The 13,655-nt window shown below is 35.8% G+C and overlaps 1 protein-coding gene across 2 annotated transcripts in view; it reads left to right on the top strand.

Moving 5' to 3' along the window:
- Window positions 1-13,655, top strand: part of PIK3C3 (phosphatidylinositol 3-kinase catalytic subunit type 3) — a 127,758-nt gene that overhangs the window by 77,677 nt on the left and 36,426 nt on the right. For both annotated transcript variants that reach the window (XM_025365428.1, XM_025365430.1), the window contains 5 exons: window positions 2,745-2,876; window positions 6,604-6,732; window positions 7,701-7,770; window positions 9,579-9,643; window positions 12,582-12,666. In XM_025365428.1, coding sequence (XP_025221213.1) covers window positions 2,745-2,876; window positions 6,604-6,732; window positions 7,701-7,770; window positions 9,579-9,643; window positions 12,582-12,666 — 481 coding nt within the window. The remainder of the gene's footprint in view (window positions 1-2,744; window positions 2,877-6,603; window positions 6,733-7,700; window positions 7,771-9,578; window positions 9,644-12,581; window positions 12,667-13,655) is intronic.

Genomic DNA, 13,655 nt, shown 5'->3' on the forward strand with positions numbered 1-13,655 from the left:
AAAAACAAACTTAATTTTATTTACATATATTTACTAGAAACAAGCCCTGGCACCATGAAGAAATGCAGAGAGAGCTCTCTACTACCATTATTGGCATTAATACTAGTAATATTGAAATAGCCACTAATCATATAAAATCATATGTAGCACTTTTTCATCCCTCATAATTTATTTGCGAGAGCTATATCACAGTGAGTATAGCAGTGTTAGATCTGTGGCAGAGTAATCCCTGAGTTAAGTGTCAGATGAGTGAAGAAAATGATAATATTGTTGTTGTCTTCTTTCCTTCGTTGATCTCTAGTTTAGGAAAAATTATGTTAGAAGAGGTCTGAGTCTACATATTTGAATTCTAATAAAATGCCTTTCTCATCTACTTTTTTTTTTTGAGACGGAGTCTTGCTCTGTTGCCCAGACTGCAGTACCATGGTACCGTGGCATGATCTCGGCTCACTGCAGCCTCTGCCTCCCATTTTCAAGCAATTAACCTGCCTCAGCCTCCCAGGTAGCTGGGACTACGGGTGTGCACCACCACGCCTGGCTAAGTTTTAGTAAAGATGGGGTTTCACCATGTTGGCCAGGCTGATCTCGAACTGACCTCAAGTGATCTGCCAGCCTCGGCCTTCCAAAGTGCTGAGATTACAGGCATGAGCCACTGTGCCTGGCCATCTTTTCCATCTACGTTTAAAATATATTAACACTTTCACTGTTAATATTATAAGTGGTCTCTCTTCACTTTATGATTTTTTTAGGGGATATTACACATTTATGTGTTCTACCAATATGAAATATGTATTGCATGCCTACTCTGAGCAGAGCACTTTTCTAGGTTCTTGGGATACAGCAGTGAATATAAAAATCTCTTCGCCTATGGGGATCATATTCTCACTAAAGAGAGTAAATGCAATAAATAAGTAAAATGTATGTAGTATACTAGATCGTGTTATGTGTTATCTAGAAAAGTAAAACAGAAAGGGGGAATAGGCAGTACTTGTGTCCAGTAGGAAGGCAGTGTATCACTTCTTAACAGAGTGGCCAGGTTAAGGCCTCCCTGAGAAATTGACATTTGAACAAAGACCTGAAGCATGTAAGAAAGCAAGCTGGTCTTCTGGAGAAGATTGTTCCAGCCAGGGGAATAGCAGTGCACAGCCCCAGAGGTGGGAGCATGTGTGGCAGTTGTGAGAAATAGGAAGAAACCCAGTGTATTTGGAGCAGAGGGAATGGGTACAGTAATAGGAGATGAGGTTAGAGATAATTGGGAAATGGATGAAATTTATCCTTGTAAATCATTATAGTCAATATTATTTTGACTGGAACACTGAGTAAGAGTAGAAGCTGTTGAAGATTTTGAATTGATGGGTAACGTGAACTGGCTTTCATTTTAGCAGCTGCACTCTGGTTACTTTTGATAAGAAACTAGGAGAGTGAAAAGTTTGAAGAAGAGGAGCAATCAGAAAGGAGGCTATTGCAGTAATCAAGATGAGAAATCATAGTGACTGGGTTCTTAGGGCTTATAGTGGTAGAGGTGGTAAGAAGTGGCGAGATTTCTCACCCTGTTCTTATTTTACTTTCTGGTTATTTTATTTTTTATTTATTTTAATCAGCCCATCAACTAGAAATTTGTTAAGCTAGGATAACTTTACTCTCAAATTAGTTGATATTACTTCACATTAGTAGATCCTTTTAGTTAAGGAGTAGATTTAGTGATTTTTGTAACACTTATGTAGAAATTCATACCAGTTGATTTTCAGTTGATTTTAACTTGAACTTTTCATCATTCATGAGGAGATGGGATTATTACTAAAGGGAAATAATTTAATTTTACATCTTCTTTGTCCTTGAAACATATTATTTTTTCTGAACTTCTTTCACTGATTCTGGAGTTCTCTCCTTTGAGGCATACCCAATAGCACAAAGCACTTCAGCTTCCCAGTAGCATCATAGTTGAAGTGTTTTATGCTGCTGGGATTGTCATGTCGAGTTTTCCCTCTTGAAGAACAAACTCACCTATTTAGGTGAGCAAGCCCTGCTCCTCAAGATTACAAGACTTTACCAGCTTTTAAAGGAAATTGATTGTTCTTTTGAAATTGAATAGAAGGAGTTCTTCTAAATAGTATAGATGTTGCTTAATGATGAAGCTGTTTCATCATGACTTGGATTTCCTAGTTTCTGAAATATTAGCTTAATGCATTATGTATATGAGCTGAAGAAAATGAATGATGATATCCTAGGAAAAGTTTGATCATACAGACTCAGTGAAAGTTAGAAAGTAGGGTTATAGTTCCTCCAAGTGAATTAAGTTTCCTTTTTAAACTCAAAAAATGCACTGGGGCAGCCTAATGAAATTTTTGCTTAATATTTGGTCATACAAGATTAAACTTCGAATGAAATTTCAGTTTCTCTCTGTGGCTTCACAAGTCCTTGGAAACAGAAATTGAATCTTTAGGTCCAACTTGAATAAATTCCTGATTCTTTGTCAGCTTTAGCAAGTGAAATGTATTCTCTGTCCTTCTTGTGAAAGTCCAACCTTTCACAGTTAGGGATTGTTTGGTTTAAAGCATGCTACTGCTGTTGTTAGGGATTATTTATACGTGCTTTTCTCTCACATACAACACTATGTCCTTTATATTACTTTGGTGCTCTGCAAGTATTTTTAAGTTAATAGAATCAATTTTTATGTCTTTACTGTATGTTTTATAAACTACCCTTCTATTTTAACCTAATTAATCCTTTCTGATTTGTTCTAGAATGAGAGACTACAGGCATTGCTTGGAGATAATGAAAAGATGAATTTGTCAGATGTGGAACTTATCCCGTTGCCTTTAGAACCCCAAGTGAAAATTAGAGGAATAATTCCGGAAACAGCTACACTGTTTAAAGTAATTGTGGTGGATATTTAATGTGTATGATTGGAACCTAAATCTTAAACTAGATCAGAGATACTACCTTGGAAAATTACTACATTGCAGAGATCACCTCTGTAATTCTAGTTGATTTAGTAAATGCTAAATCAAAGGGTACCTTTCATTTATCAGTGTGTTTCGATTTAAGATCTTCTTTTGTTACAGTACATGGGCATTTTTATATGATATGTGAAATACTTTTATATCTCTGGGTTGTTTTTTAATATTTAATTTTTTTATTGTTTTATTTTTGTAGAGATGGGTCCTCACTTTGTTATCCAGGCTGGTCTCATACTCCTGACTTCAAGCAGTCTTCCTACCTCAGCCTCCCAAAGTGTTGGGATTACAGGCATGCGCCACCATACCCAAGATAATATTTAATTTTTTGAGCTAATTGTTAATCAGATCCATAACTTCTTTTCTTTATGTAAACATTTTTTTTTACAGGGCAGATTGCAGACATATCATGTGTTCATTCAGTTCATGAGTTCAGATGGTTAGATACGAGTCCCAGTTGACCTTTTTAACATTTCTCAGTCTGGCATCTGTTCCTATTGAACCTTAAGTTTTTTTTTATATTTTCACATGGCAATTCTCTTTAGTCCTTAATCGCATACCAGGCTTGGTGTTCTTTCTATTGACTGGCCACCAGTTCAGGTAGAAACAGCTGATGCAGCTGCCTTCTCTAATCAGGCTCAAAGGGCCAAAGGCCAGAGCATCATTATCTGTCAACGTCATACTGAAAGATGTTTGTGAGACATGGTGTTTTATGTTTTGTGGTTCTAGTGGTAGAAAGGCATAGTTGCATTGAATATTAACTTCGCATGAGTTAAGAAAGGGCTCATAGAACAACAACTAATGTATATACACAGGGTGTAATTATAGTAGCAAATAGTTCATATTTTTTAAAAAGGTATGTTTCAAGGCAGCCTCGTATTTGGTCATGGGTTGCAGCCCAGCTCATAACAACCAAAACATGAGTTTCATAAAGCAATACTTAACCTTAACTGGGTGTTATGGACGGATAGTTTCTATTATTTTAAACATTATTCTGTTGCTTTAATTTTAAATGTTGCTTATAACCTATTGGTTTTAAACCTCTCTACAGATTACAACCTACAAGTTAAAAATACTGGTATTACTATATGCAATTTGAAAATACTGGTATAGGAGATACAGTGCAAATTTTTTTAGTCTGTGCTTGCAATCTACTGGAGACTGAAATGTAAAAAGCTATACACAAGGTAATATACATATAACAACTGGCATTCCTTTGAGCTAGAACTCCCAAAGAAGAGCAGCTTCTAATATTCTTGAACACTAAGGACTCATCAAGAGCAGTGAATCAAAAAAGTAATTTTACCATTTTTTTCCAACCATGGTAGAAAAGAGTATCTAAGACATATAGCAGGGGTTTTAAGAGTGGAGTATAAGAAGATGTATCTCCCTCTATTGGTAGGTGGATTCTAGACTCATACTCTTTTTAATTACAACATATTATAATTATGTCTTATGACTTAAAATATGGGAAATCTTTTTGACCTGAATATTCAGTCTTGATTATTTTTATTTCAACTCTTAAGTATATGGGCATTCTTAAAAATTTTGAGTTGGAGTTTAGGAATAATGGTTCTGAGGCAGTTGCTATATAATATTAGTTATGTAGAGAGAGCTGCTACTTTGGCTCATGGATGCCTTTGAGAATCTGATGAAAGTGATGGATTATACACTTTAGAAAATTGCCCATATGCTTACAAATACACTGAAATTTCTGCATACACTTGCAGAGGATCTATGGACTCCTGTCGTCCTTGTGTGAGCTCCTTAGAGCTGAAAAGGTTAAGGACCCTTATTTCTAGTAGTTTTAAAAGTAATTTTGTACACCTTAATGTAACAGCCAAAGCTGGATATTCATGAGGAGTGGACCCCTTACGGCACTGGGATAAGTGCTAGTTATCCTGTGGTTGTCTTCTTGCTTTAAATTTCAGACGAAATCTAAATTAGATGAAATCTAATTGAATCTGAAAAAAGAAATCACAACAAAGATTCTCCTACCTGTCATTTATCTTTAGGAAGATTTCCAATTACTAGGGCTCAAGGTAATTTATAAAATAACATTTTCACCAGGAGTGATAAAAGGATATTCCAAATTTAAAGTAATTTAAAGTTCAGAATTTTATTCCAACTAGAGTTTGTAAGCTTTAAACATACAATCTCTGAACCATTTTCTATGTTTTTTTTCCCCCCCAGCATTTTATAGGAAAGTTTTCAAGCATATAGCAAAGTTGAAGGAATTTTACAGTAGACAACTATGTATCTACCACTTTAATTCTGTCGTTAACATTTTGCCATTTGTTTTGCCACATCTGTTCATCCTTCTGCATGATGTTTTGTGCGCCATTATTTCTCTTGGTTATTATCATTTTTTGTTGTTGTTGTTTTTAAATTTGTTTGACTCATTTTTTTTTCTCTGGATTAATATGTTTCTCCAAATTTTTGTCTTATATAATTTCTTCTCGATGACCAAACTCAATAGGGTCTCTCTCTCTCAGAACAATTTTCTAAACATTTATGTCCAGACTGTCCATCTTAGCATGCCACTCTATGTGAGGTTTTGTATGAGTCTCCCTTTCTAAAGAGAATTTAATTTATTTTTTTGTTGTTGTTGTTGATTTAAACATATACCTAAACTAATTTAGACCTACATATAATTAAGGGAAGGACTCTGGGGAAAACATAAAATTATTCCAGAATAAAAGATACAGGTATTTGAGACCTCTTCTCATTTTATAAATGAGGAATTTGAGTCTTAAAGCTGCACAACTAGTACAGATTGAGCATCTCTAATCCAAAAATCCAAAATCTAAAATTCTCCAAAATCTGAAACTTTTTGAGTGCTGACATGATGCCACAAGTGGAGAATCCTCCAGCTGACTTTATGTCATGCATTACAGTCAAAACAGGGTCAGAACTTTGTTTCAAGCACAAAATTACTAAAAATATTGTGTAAAATTACTTTCAGTCTATGTGTATAGGGTATATGTGAAACGTAATTGAATTTCAAGTTTAAACTTGGGTCACATCCGTAAAATATTTTATTTTTGTATATGCAAATATTCCAAAATCCAGGGAAGTCCAAAATCCCAAACTTTTGCAAGCATTTCTGTTATGGAATACTCAACCTGTGGTATACTTGCCATTAAAAACCAGGGCTCTTGACTTTACATCTGGTACATTGTTATGCTATACTGTTTCATCTTATTTATTTCAATATACCTCTAAAAATAGAAAATGATGATAGGTATATATAGAATGTCATCTCTGTATTAGGCATGATGCCAGACCTGTACAGTTTCTGATTGCCTTAGCAACTCTGCAGACGAGATGCTATCTATATTTTACAAATGAGGAAACAAAGAATATACACGGGACTGTTCAGCGAGTACGTGGCAGAGCTTGCAGTGTTCTAACCACATGACTGATTGCAGAGCTTGTGCGCCTTCTATCATGTAGTCTTCTGACAATTAGCTAGTTCACTGTTCTTTCCAAGATACCCTAATGTATCTCATTGAAAACCCAACTTGTTTTTTAGGTCCTGTTTACCTGTGTATTTATCTTATATATCAACATTTTCTTGTATGTATAATACACCTATATGCATTAATTCATGGCCAAATTTGAAATCAATATTTTTATTTTCCAGAGTGCCCTTATGCCTGCACAGTTGTTTTTTAAGACAGAAGATGGAGGCAAATATCCAGTTATATTTAAGCATGGAGATGATTTACGTCAAGATCAACTTATTCTTCAAATCATTTCACTCATGGACAAGGTGAACATGACCTTATGTTGGTGGGGAACATTTTTTTCATTTTGGAAGACTGTGGCTTAGTACATTTGCTGTTTATGAAACAGAAGTATTTGTAACGTTCAGGTACGATCCTAGAAAGCTCAACAGTCTCTGCTGACCTTGAAAAAATTTAGTTGCTTTTATACACTTCAGAATGGCTTTTGTGTTGAGTGTAAAGTGGAACTGCATATGTTCCATTAATTTTTTTTTCCAAATTAAGTTCTCTAAATATGGGATTTAGTAGTTTCCTTCCTCTTAGTCTATTAAATCTTTTTTTTTTTTTTCATCTTTTTAATCCCTGGCATTAAAAAGTACGTGTTTGCCCTATTTCCCTTTTACTGAGCTCTGAAGTACTCTGTGGCCAGAAAGGACTGCAGGAAGTGATAGGAACAACCCTATTGTTCATTGAAAACTGCTAACAGAGATTTAGAGTAGATGAAAAATTTGACATACCATCATCTGAGTCCTTAATAAATTTAATTTTGATGATCAAAGTTAAATTAACTAATTTTTTTTTTTTTTTTTTTTTGAGATGGAGTTTCGCTTTTTGCCCAGGATAGAATGAAGTGGTGTGATCTTGGCTCACTGCAACCTCCGCCCCCTGGGTTCAAGCAATTCTCCTGCCTCAGCCTCCTCAGTAGCTAGGACTACAGGCATACGCTACCACACCCAGCTATTTTTTTTTGTATTTTTTAGTAGAGACGGAGTTTCACCATGTTGACCAGGCTGGTCTTGAACTCCTGACCTCAGGTGATCCACCTGCCTAGGCCTCCCAAAGTGCTGGGATTACAGGCGTGAGTTACTGTGCCGGGCCTAAATTAACTATTTAAACTTAATTTAGGTTAATTTCCTAAATCTGTATTATATTAAACTGCTATACTATTTGCCCACAAAAGTGTCTTTTAACAGTCTGTACATTTGGTTAATATATTTTACCTTATGATTAAAAGCTGTTACGGAAAGAAAATCTGGACTTGAAATTGACACCTTATAAGGTGTTAGCCACCAGTACAAAACATGGTAAGTATATTTTACATCATTATTTTACTTTAGTGTACATCATGTGTACTTTTTCAAATTGAAAATTTTTAAGTATGTTAGAGATACAAATAATTTCCACTTGTAACACTGAAGACAAGTTGGACCTTCCTGCCTGCCTCCCTTCTGTCTTTCCTTCTTTCCTGTTTCTCAGTAACTACTGGTTAATTTAACTACTGGTTAATGTAGTTACTGAGAAACAGGAAATTTCAGACATTCCTGACAATCCTGTAGACACACACACACACATCCACATGCACAAACCATCTGAGTCTTTTTGAGATGAATAATCTCGGAAAGTTTGGTAGAAGATTCCCTAGGAATGCTTGCCTAATGCTTACTGTAAATTCCATAGTCTTGCTACCCTTCCTACTTTATACTAGTAGTTACTGAGAAACAAAATATATGCTTTAGGTTTCCTATCCTTCCGCTGGCCACTCCCAAATCTTTTTGATGCCTTAATTACTCTTCTCAGTTTCTCCTCAGAATGATCTTTTAAAAAGTGCAAATGTGCATCTTTACGATCCTGCAAAAAATCATTTATTAGCTTTCATTTTCTCTTGGGACAAAGACCCCAAAAACCTTTACCTAGCTTCTAAGTGCTTGCATAGTGTGACACACCCTGTATCTATCTTTCAAGCCTCTTCTTTTTACCACTCTTCCCCTGCATCCTGGGCTTTAGCCATACTGGCTACTTTCTGTTTTATCTAATGCATTGTGCTCTAAGGCCTTCACATACACTGTGATCATTGTCTCGAACATTCTTGTCTCCATGGCCTACTAACTTTATTATCCTTGAAAACATGGCTCAAATGTCAGATGTCCTTCGATCCCTACTGTAAGTTAGGTGTCCTTACACTACTTCCTTTCATAGTACCCTTTATTCATAGTATTTACCCCAGTGAAGCTTGTAAGCTTTAAGATCCATGTAGGCAGCGTCAAGCATCTGTTTTTACTTACTTGGCAAATTTCTTCCGACATGGTCAAGAAACAATAAATACCTGTTAAGTGAATTAGTGCCAACTATTCTGTATTTATGATGCAAGAATAAATGAGATATTTCTTACTCTACAGGGGTATAGAATCTCCTAATTTGCATGCAAATTATTGTCCTGCAGGCTTACCAGAACCAGATCATCATAGTTTATGATCCTGAAATATTGTTTTCTTTATCCAACTTTTATTTTTTAAATATATCCATTGTTTTATGTTTCTTTTGTCTTCAGATTTATCAGACTGACTTTTTCTCCTTCTCCCACATACTGTCTGTCCCCTTTCCCTTTTGGTTTTTTTTGGTAGTTTAAGGGATTTACACATCTGTCATTACCAGGAAATGACAGAAGATGGAATATTAGACAAAAGGAGCCATTACATACGGTTTTACATGCAGCTTTTAGAATTAGGTGATTGTAATCCACAATTCTAGATTTCTTATGGTGATTTTAAATTTGGAATATTTTAATTGGTATATGTTGTAAATCTATAGAAAGAAGAAATTTTTGATGCTAGATTTAAGAAGCTTACTATTAGTTTTTATTCCTCATGTTTTATAATAGAAATCAGCCTAGAGAAACATACAGACTAAATCAGCTTAATTTTTTTTTAATGTTTTCTTATAGGTCGTATGACATAAATGCCAGTACAAACTTAATATAGTGTACATAGATCTTTTTAAGTTGTTCAGATATGGAATGCATTTATTCACAGATGAAGATTATTCTTAGCAGAACCGTTATTTTTCTTTCTTAACCAGTAGCTCTGCTTAATGCATTGCATACGTTTCTGTGTAGGCTTCATGCAGTTTATCCAGTCAGTTCCTGTGGCTGAAGTTCTTGATACAGAGGGAAGCATTCAGGTATGGTATCAATAAAGATTATGCAATTCGTGAATATATTCTTGTCATAAAAAATTCAGTCTTTATAACATAGAGTTAAAAATGAAAGTCTCCTTTTATCATTTTTCTTTCAAGTTTTTTTCTTCCTTTATTCAGAAGTAAGCATGTTTGCAGTTGAAGATTCTTCCATTTGTTACCTGCAGATACTCAGTTCCTTGAACAATGCATGTGTGTCAAGGGATCAGGCATTAATTGGTGAACACAGCCTGACCAACATGTTGAAACCCCGTCTCTACTAAACTCACAAAAATCAGCTGGGCACAGTGGCACACACCTGTAGTCCCAGCTACTTGGGAGGCTGAGCCAGGAGAATTGCTTGAACCTGGGAGGTGGAGGCTGCAGTGAGCTGAGATCACATCATTGCACTCCAGCTTGGGTGACAGAGTGAGACTCTGTGTCAAAAAAAAAAAAAAAAAAACCACCAGAGTTAATTGGTGAACAAATTAAAATTTGTTAACGTTTGTACTTGCATTATATTCCAAAGAATGGAAACGTTATAATTTATGTGATATTAATTGATGAAACTTTATTTCCAGTTTTTGTTACTCAGAACACTACCACAATGATATTGTTGCTCATCTGTCTTTTGTACAATTATCTAAGACCCCTGTCCTCTCTCTGCAACCTGTTGCTCCCCTTTAAATATGAGAAAAGGTCAGTGGTTCCTGTGACAAAGTAATGAATATGTTTGGATTTTTTTTTATTTTTTACCCTTTAAATACATGGATTAGTTCTTGTAACATCTTAATGGTTTTTGTTTTTTTTAAAATATAATTTTCCTGCCTCCCTATGTAAAAAAAAAAAGGCATGTAATTAAAACAAAAATTGACACACCCGAGATGAAAGAAACAACATAGAAGGACTTGGCAGAAGATATTTGATACAACGTGTTTTTGTCTTTCCCTATTTAATTGTTCCATTTATTCAGTATGGGAGTCAGATTTGTAGAAAAGTATTACTCTGATTCTTTTGCAAAGCAAGTGCTTATTCTGTTCTTTGATTTTGGGGTACAGTTATGTGCAGTGGTTAAAAGCTCAGGCTTATGACATCAAACTGCCTGGGATTGAATTCCACCCATGTTACTTTCCAGCTCTGTAACCTTGAGTGAACTGGTTAACTCTTTCTGCAGAGAAGAGTTAACATGGTAGCCCTAAGGTTGCTATCTTTAGAAAGGCCTGCTTGCCAGGAGATTGGTCACTGGCTTTCAGCATGTTCCCTTTGCTTCCTAATTGATAAGGGTGGTTCACTGTGCCTAGATTGTTCAAATAATATGCTTTATACTAAACAACCCGCTTTCCTTCTGGGAGTCTGAAACTTTATAGTTGCTTGACAGAGGTTGCCTGGGTGACCAGTTCCCGTTAAAACCTTGGGTTCTAAGTCTGATGGGCTTCCCTTATCAGAAACATTGCACTCATGTTACTGCTTTTTATTTTTTATTTTTGGCTATTGGAAAAGAAGCTCACTGTGTCTCTTCACAGGACAGAGAGGGCTAGGATGCCTGTGTATGAATTTCTCCAGATTTTTTCTGTGTGTGTTTTCCATGTTGATTCTACTGTGTATCCTGTCTCTGTAACAAATCTTAGTCGTGATACAGCTACATGTTTAGTCTGTAAGACCTTCTAGCAAGTCAAACCTGTCAGTGGTCCTGGGGACCCCTTTAACATACCCTTCAAGACACAGTTTTTGCATCTGTAACATTTCCGTAATAACCCATATTACTCTAGGATTGTTCTGAAGAGGACATGAAGGGTACTTAAAGTTTTTAGCATGGGTCCTAATTGCCAGCGTTGTTTCATAAAGTTTTTGATTACTTATGTTGTTTTGTGTAATTATGATTTTATAAAATGAAAACGGTGACAGTTTGTATACTGACTCTTGGCTGCACATCTGATCTGTGTAAGTCATTTACCTGGATCATAGATCACATTCGGCTTTACTTGATAATTAGAAGTTGTTTTTCAGTAATTAAAAGTTGTTTTCTGAAACTGTAACACTTCTTGTGTTTCTCCTTGCTACACATCTTCGCCAAAATCGTAGTGTTGCCAAACTTCAAATTCTTCGTATCTCATTTTGGTTTGTTTGCATTTTCCTGATTATGTGTAAGGTTGAACATATGAAAATTTATGTATAGGCCATTTGTTTCTTCTGTGAAGTACGTGTTCGCATCTTCCTATGGCCCATGTTCCTGTTGTGTTGTTTATATTTTTTGTATAGATTTATAGGAGTTTTTTAAATATATTCCAGATGCAAATCCTTTGTCAGAATACAGGGTATTCAAAATAGGTGAAAACATAGGATAAACTTTTTTTTTTTTTTGGAGTCTCACTCTGTTGCCTTGCTGGAGTACAGTGGTGTGATCTCGGCTCACTGCAACCTGTACCTCCCAGGTTCAAGCAGTTCTCCTGCCTCAGCCTCTCGAGTAGCTTGGACTACAGGTGCCCGCCACCACGCTGATTTTTTTATTATTAGTAGAGACTGGGTTTCACCCTGTTGGCCAGGATGGTCTCAATCTCTCGACCTTGTGATCTGCCCGCCTTGGCCTCCCAAAGTGCTGGGATTACAGGCGTGAGCCACTGCCTCTGGCCAGGATAAACTCATTTTCTAATAGTATGTTAATTGTATTTTCAGATAATATGCTTTGTGGTGTTTCTTTGTTTGTTTGTTTTTTGCCTGTAAATGTAAAAGAATAGGTGCAATTGGTAATCTGGGGTTGAGCGGGGGAGGGGTGCATTATACACAGTTTCCCCTAGTGGAAACTCTAGTGTATTTTTTGTACTCTTACAATTCTTTTGTTCAGTCAGCGTTTCTCATACTATATTTTGATTAAGCTTTATACTAGACACTTGTTGGTCATTATTTATAGTTTCAAAACACCTAATTTGTTTGTTTGTCTTTTCAGAACTTTTTTAGAAAATATGCACCAAGTGAGAATGGGCCAAATGGGATTAGTGCTGAGGTCATGGACACTTACGTTAAAAGCTGTGGTAAGTGTTTCAGGCTGTTACTTTCCATTGATCAAATAAAGAAGAGCAGGCCATCCTGATACTGCCATAATCATAAACATTTAGAACCTGTTAATATTTAAATGCTCTGTAGGAAGAGTAAAAGATAAATGTTGATTAAACTAGTCATTAATGCTTTGACATAATAGTAGTAACAAGATGTAAATTATATTTAGTCTTCAGGGATATATCTTTGCAATCACTGAACTATTTTATAATTGCAATTTATCTCTTCCTGGAAGCTGTTAATTTTCCATTAGATTTTCTCCATTTTTGAATAACAGAAACTAAGTAGACCATGGGAAAAGTCTCAATCAGAAATAATTGTGCTTTAGATAAAGTTTAAGAGCTAAGATAATGGTGCTTCATGAAGAGGGTGCCCTCATGGTATTTTAGAGTCAGTTCTTATGGTCCATTCCTAGAAATAAGTAAGCAGTAGTAGTATTTCCTAGATATATATAGTAAGTGACATAGGGATTAATTTTTATTCTTCAGGCGTTTATGCCTAACTTCATGAAGCTTATATTCTAGAGGAGGTTTTTTTTTTTCATTTTCTTTTGTTTTTCTTTTCTTTTCTTTTCTGTTTCTTTCTTTCTTTTTTTTTTTTCCTGGATACAGGGTCACACTCTGTCACCCAGGCTGGCTAAAGTGCAATGGCGCAATCACAGCTTACAGCAGCCTGGACCTCCCAGGCTCAGGTGATTCTTCCACCTCAGCCTGCCGAATACCTGGTACTGTAGGAGATGTGCACCACCACACCTGGCTGATTTTTTTTGCATTTTTGTAGAGACGGGGTTTTGGCATGTTGCCTAGACTGGTCTCAAACTCCTGGGCTCAAACAATCACCTGTTTTGGCCTCCCAAAGTACAGAGATTGCAGGCATGAGCCACCATCCCCAGTGTGTTTATTTTTTTATTTAGATTTTTTTTTTTTATAACTAGATTGTTTAAGGGAGGATTGATAAAGGAATT

This window comes from Theropithecus gelada, chromosome 18 (genome assembly GCF_003255815.1).
Source record: "Theropithecus gelada isolate Dixy chromosome 18, Tgel_1.0, whole genome shotgun sequence".
In the NCBI taxonomy this organism is placed as follows: Eukaryota; Metazoa; Chordata; class Mammalia; order Primates; family Cercopithecidae; genus Theropithecus; species Theropithecus gelada.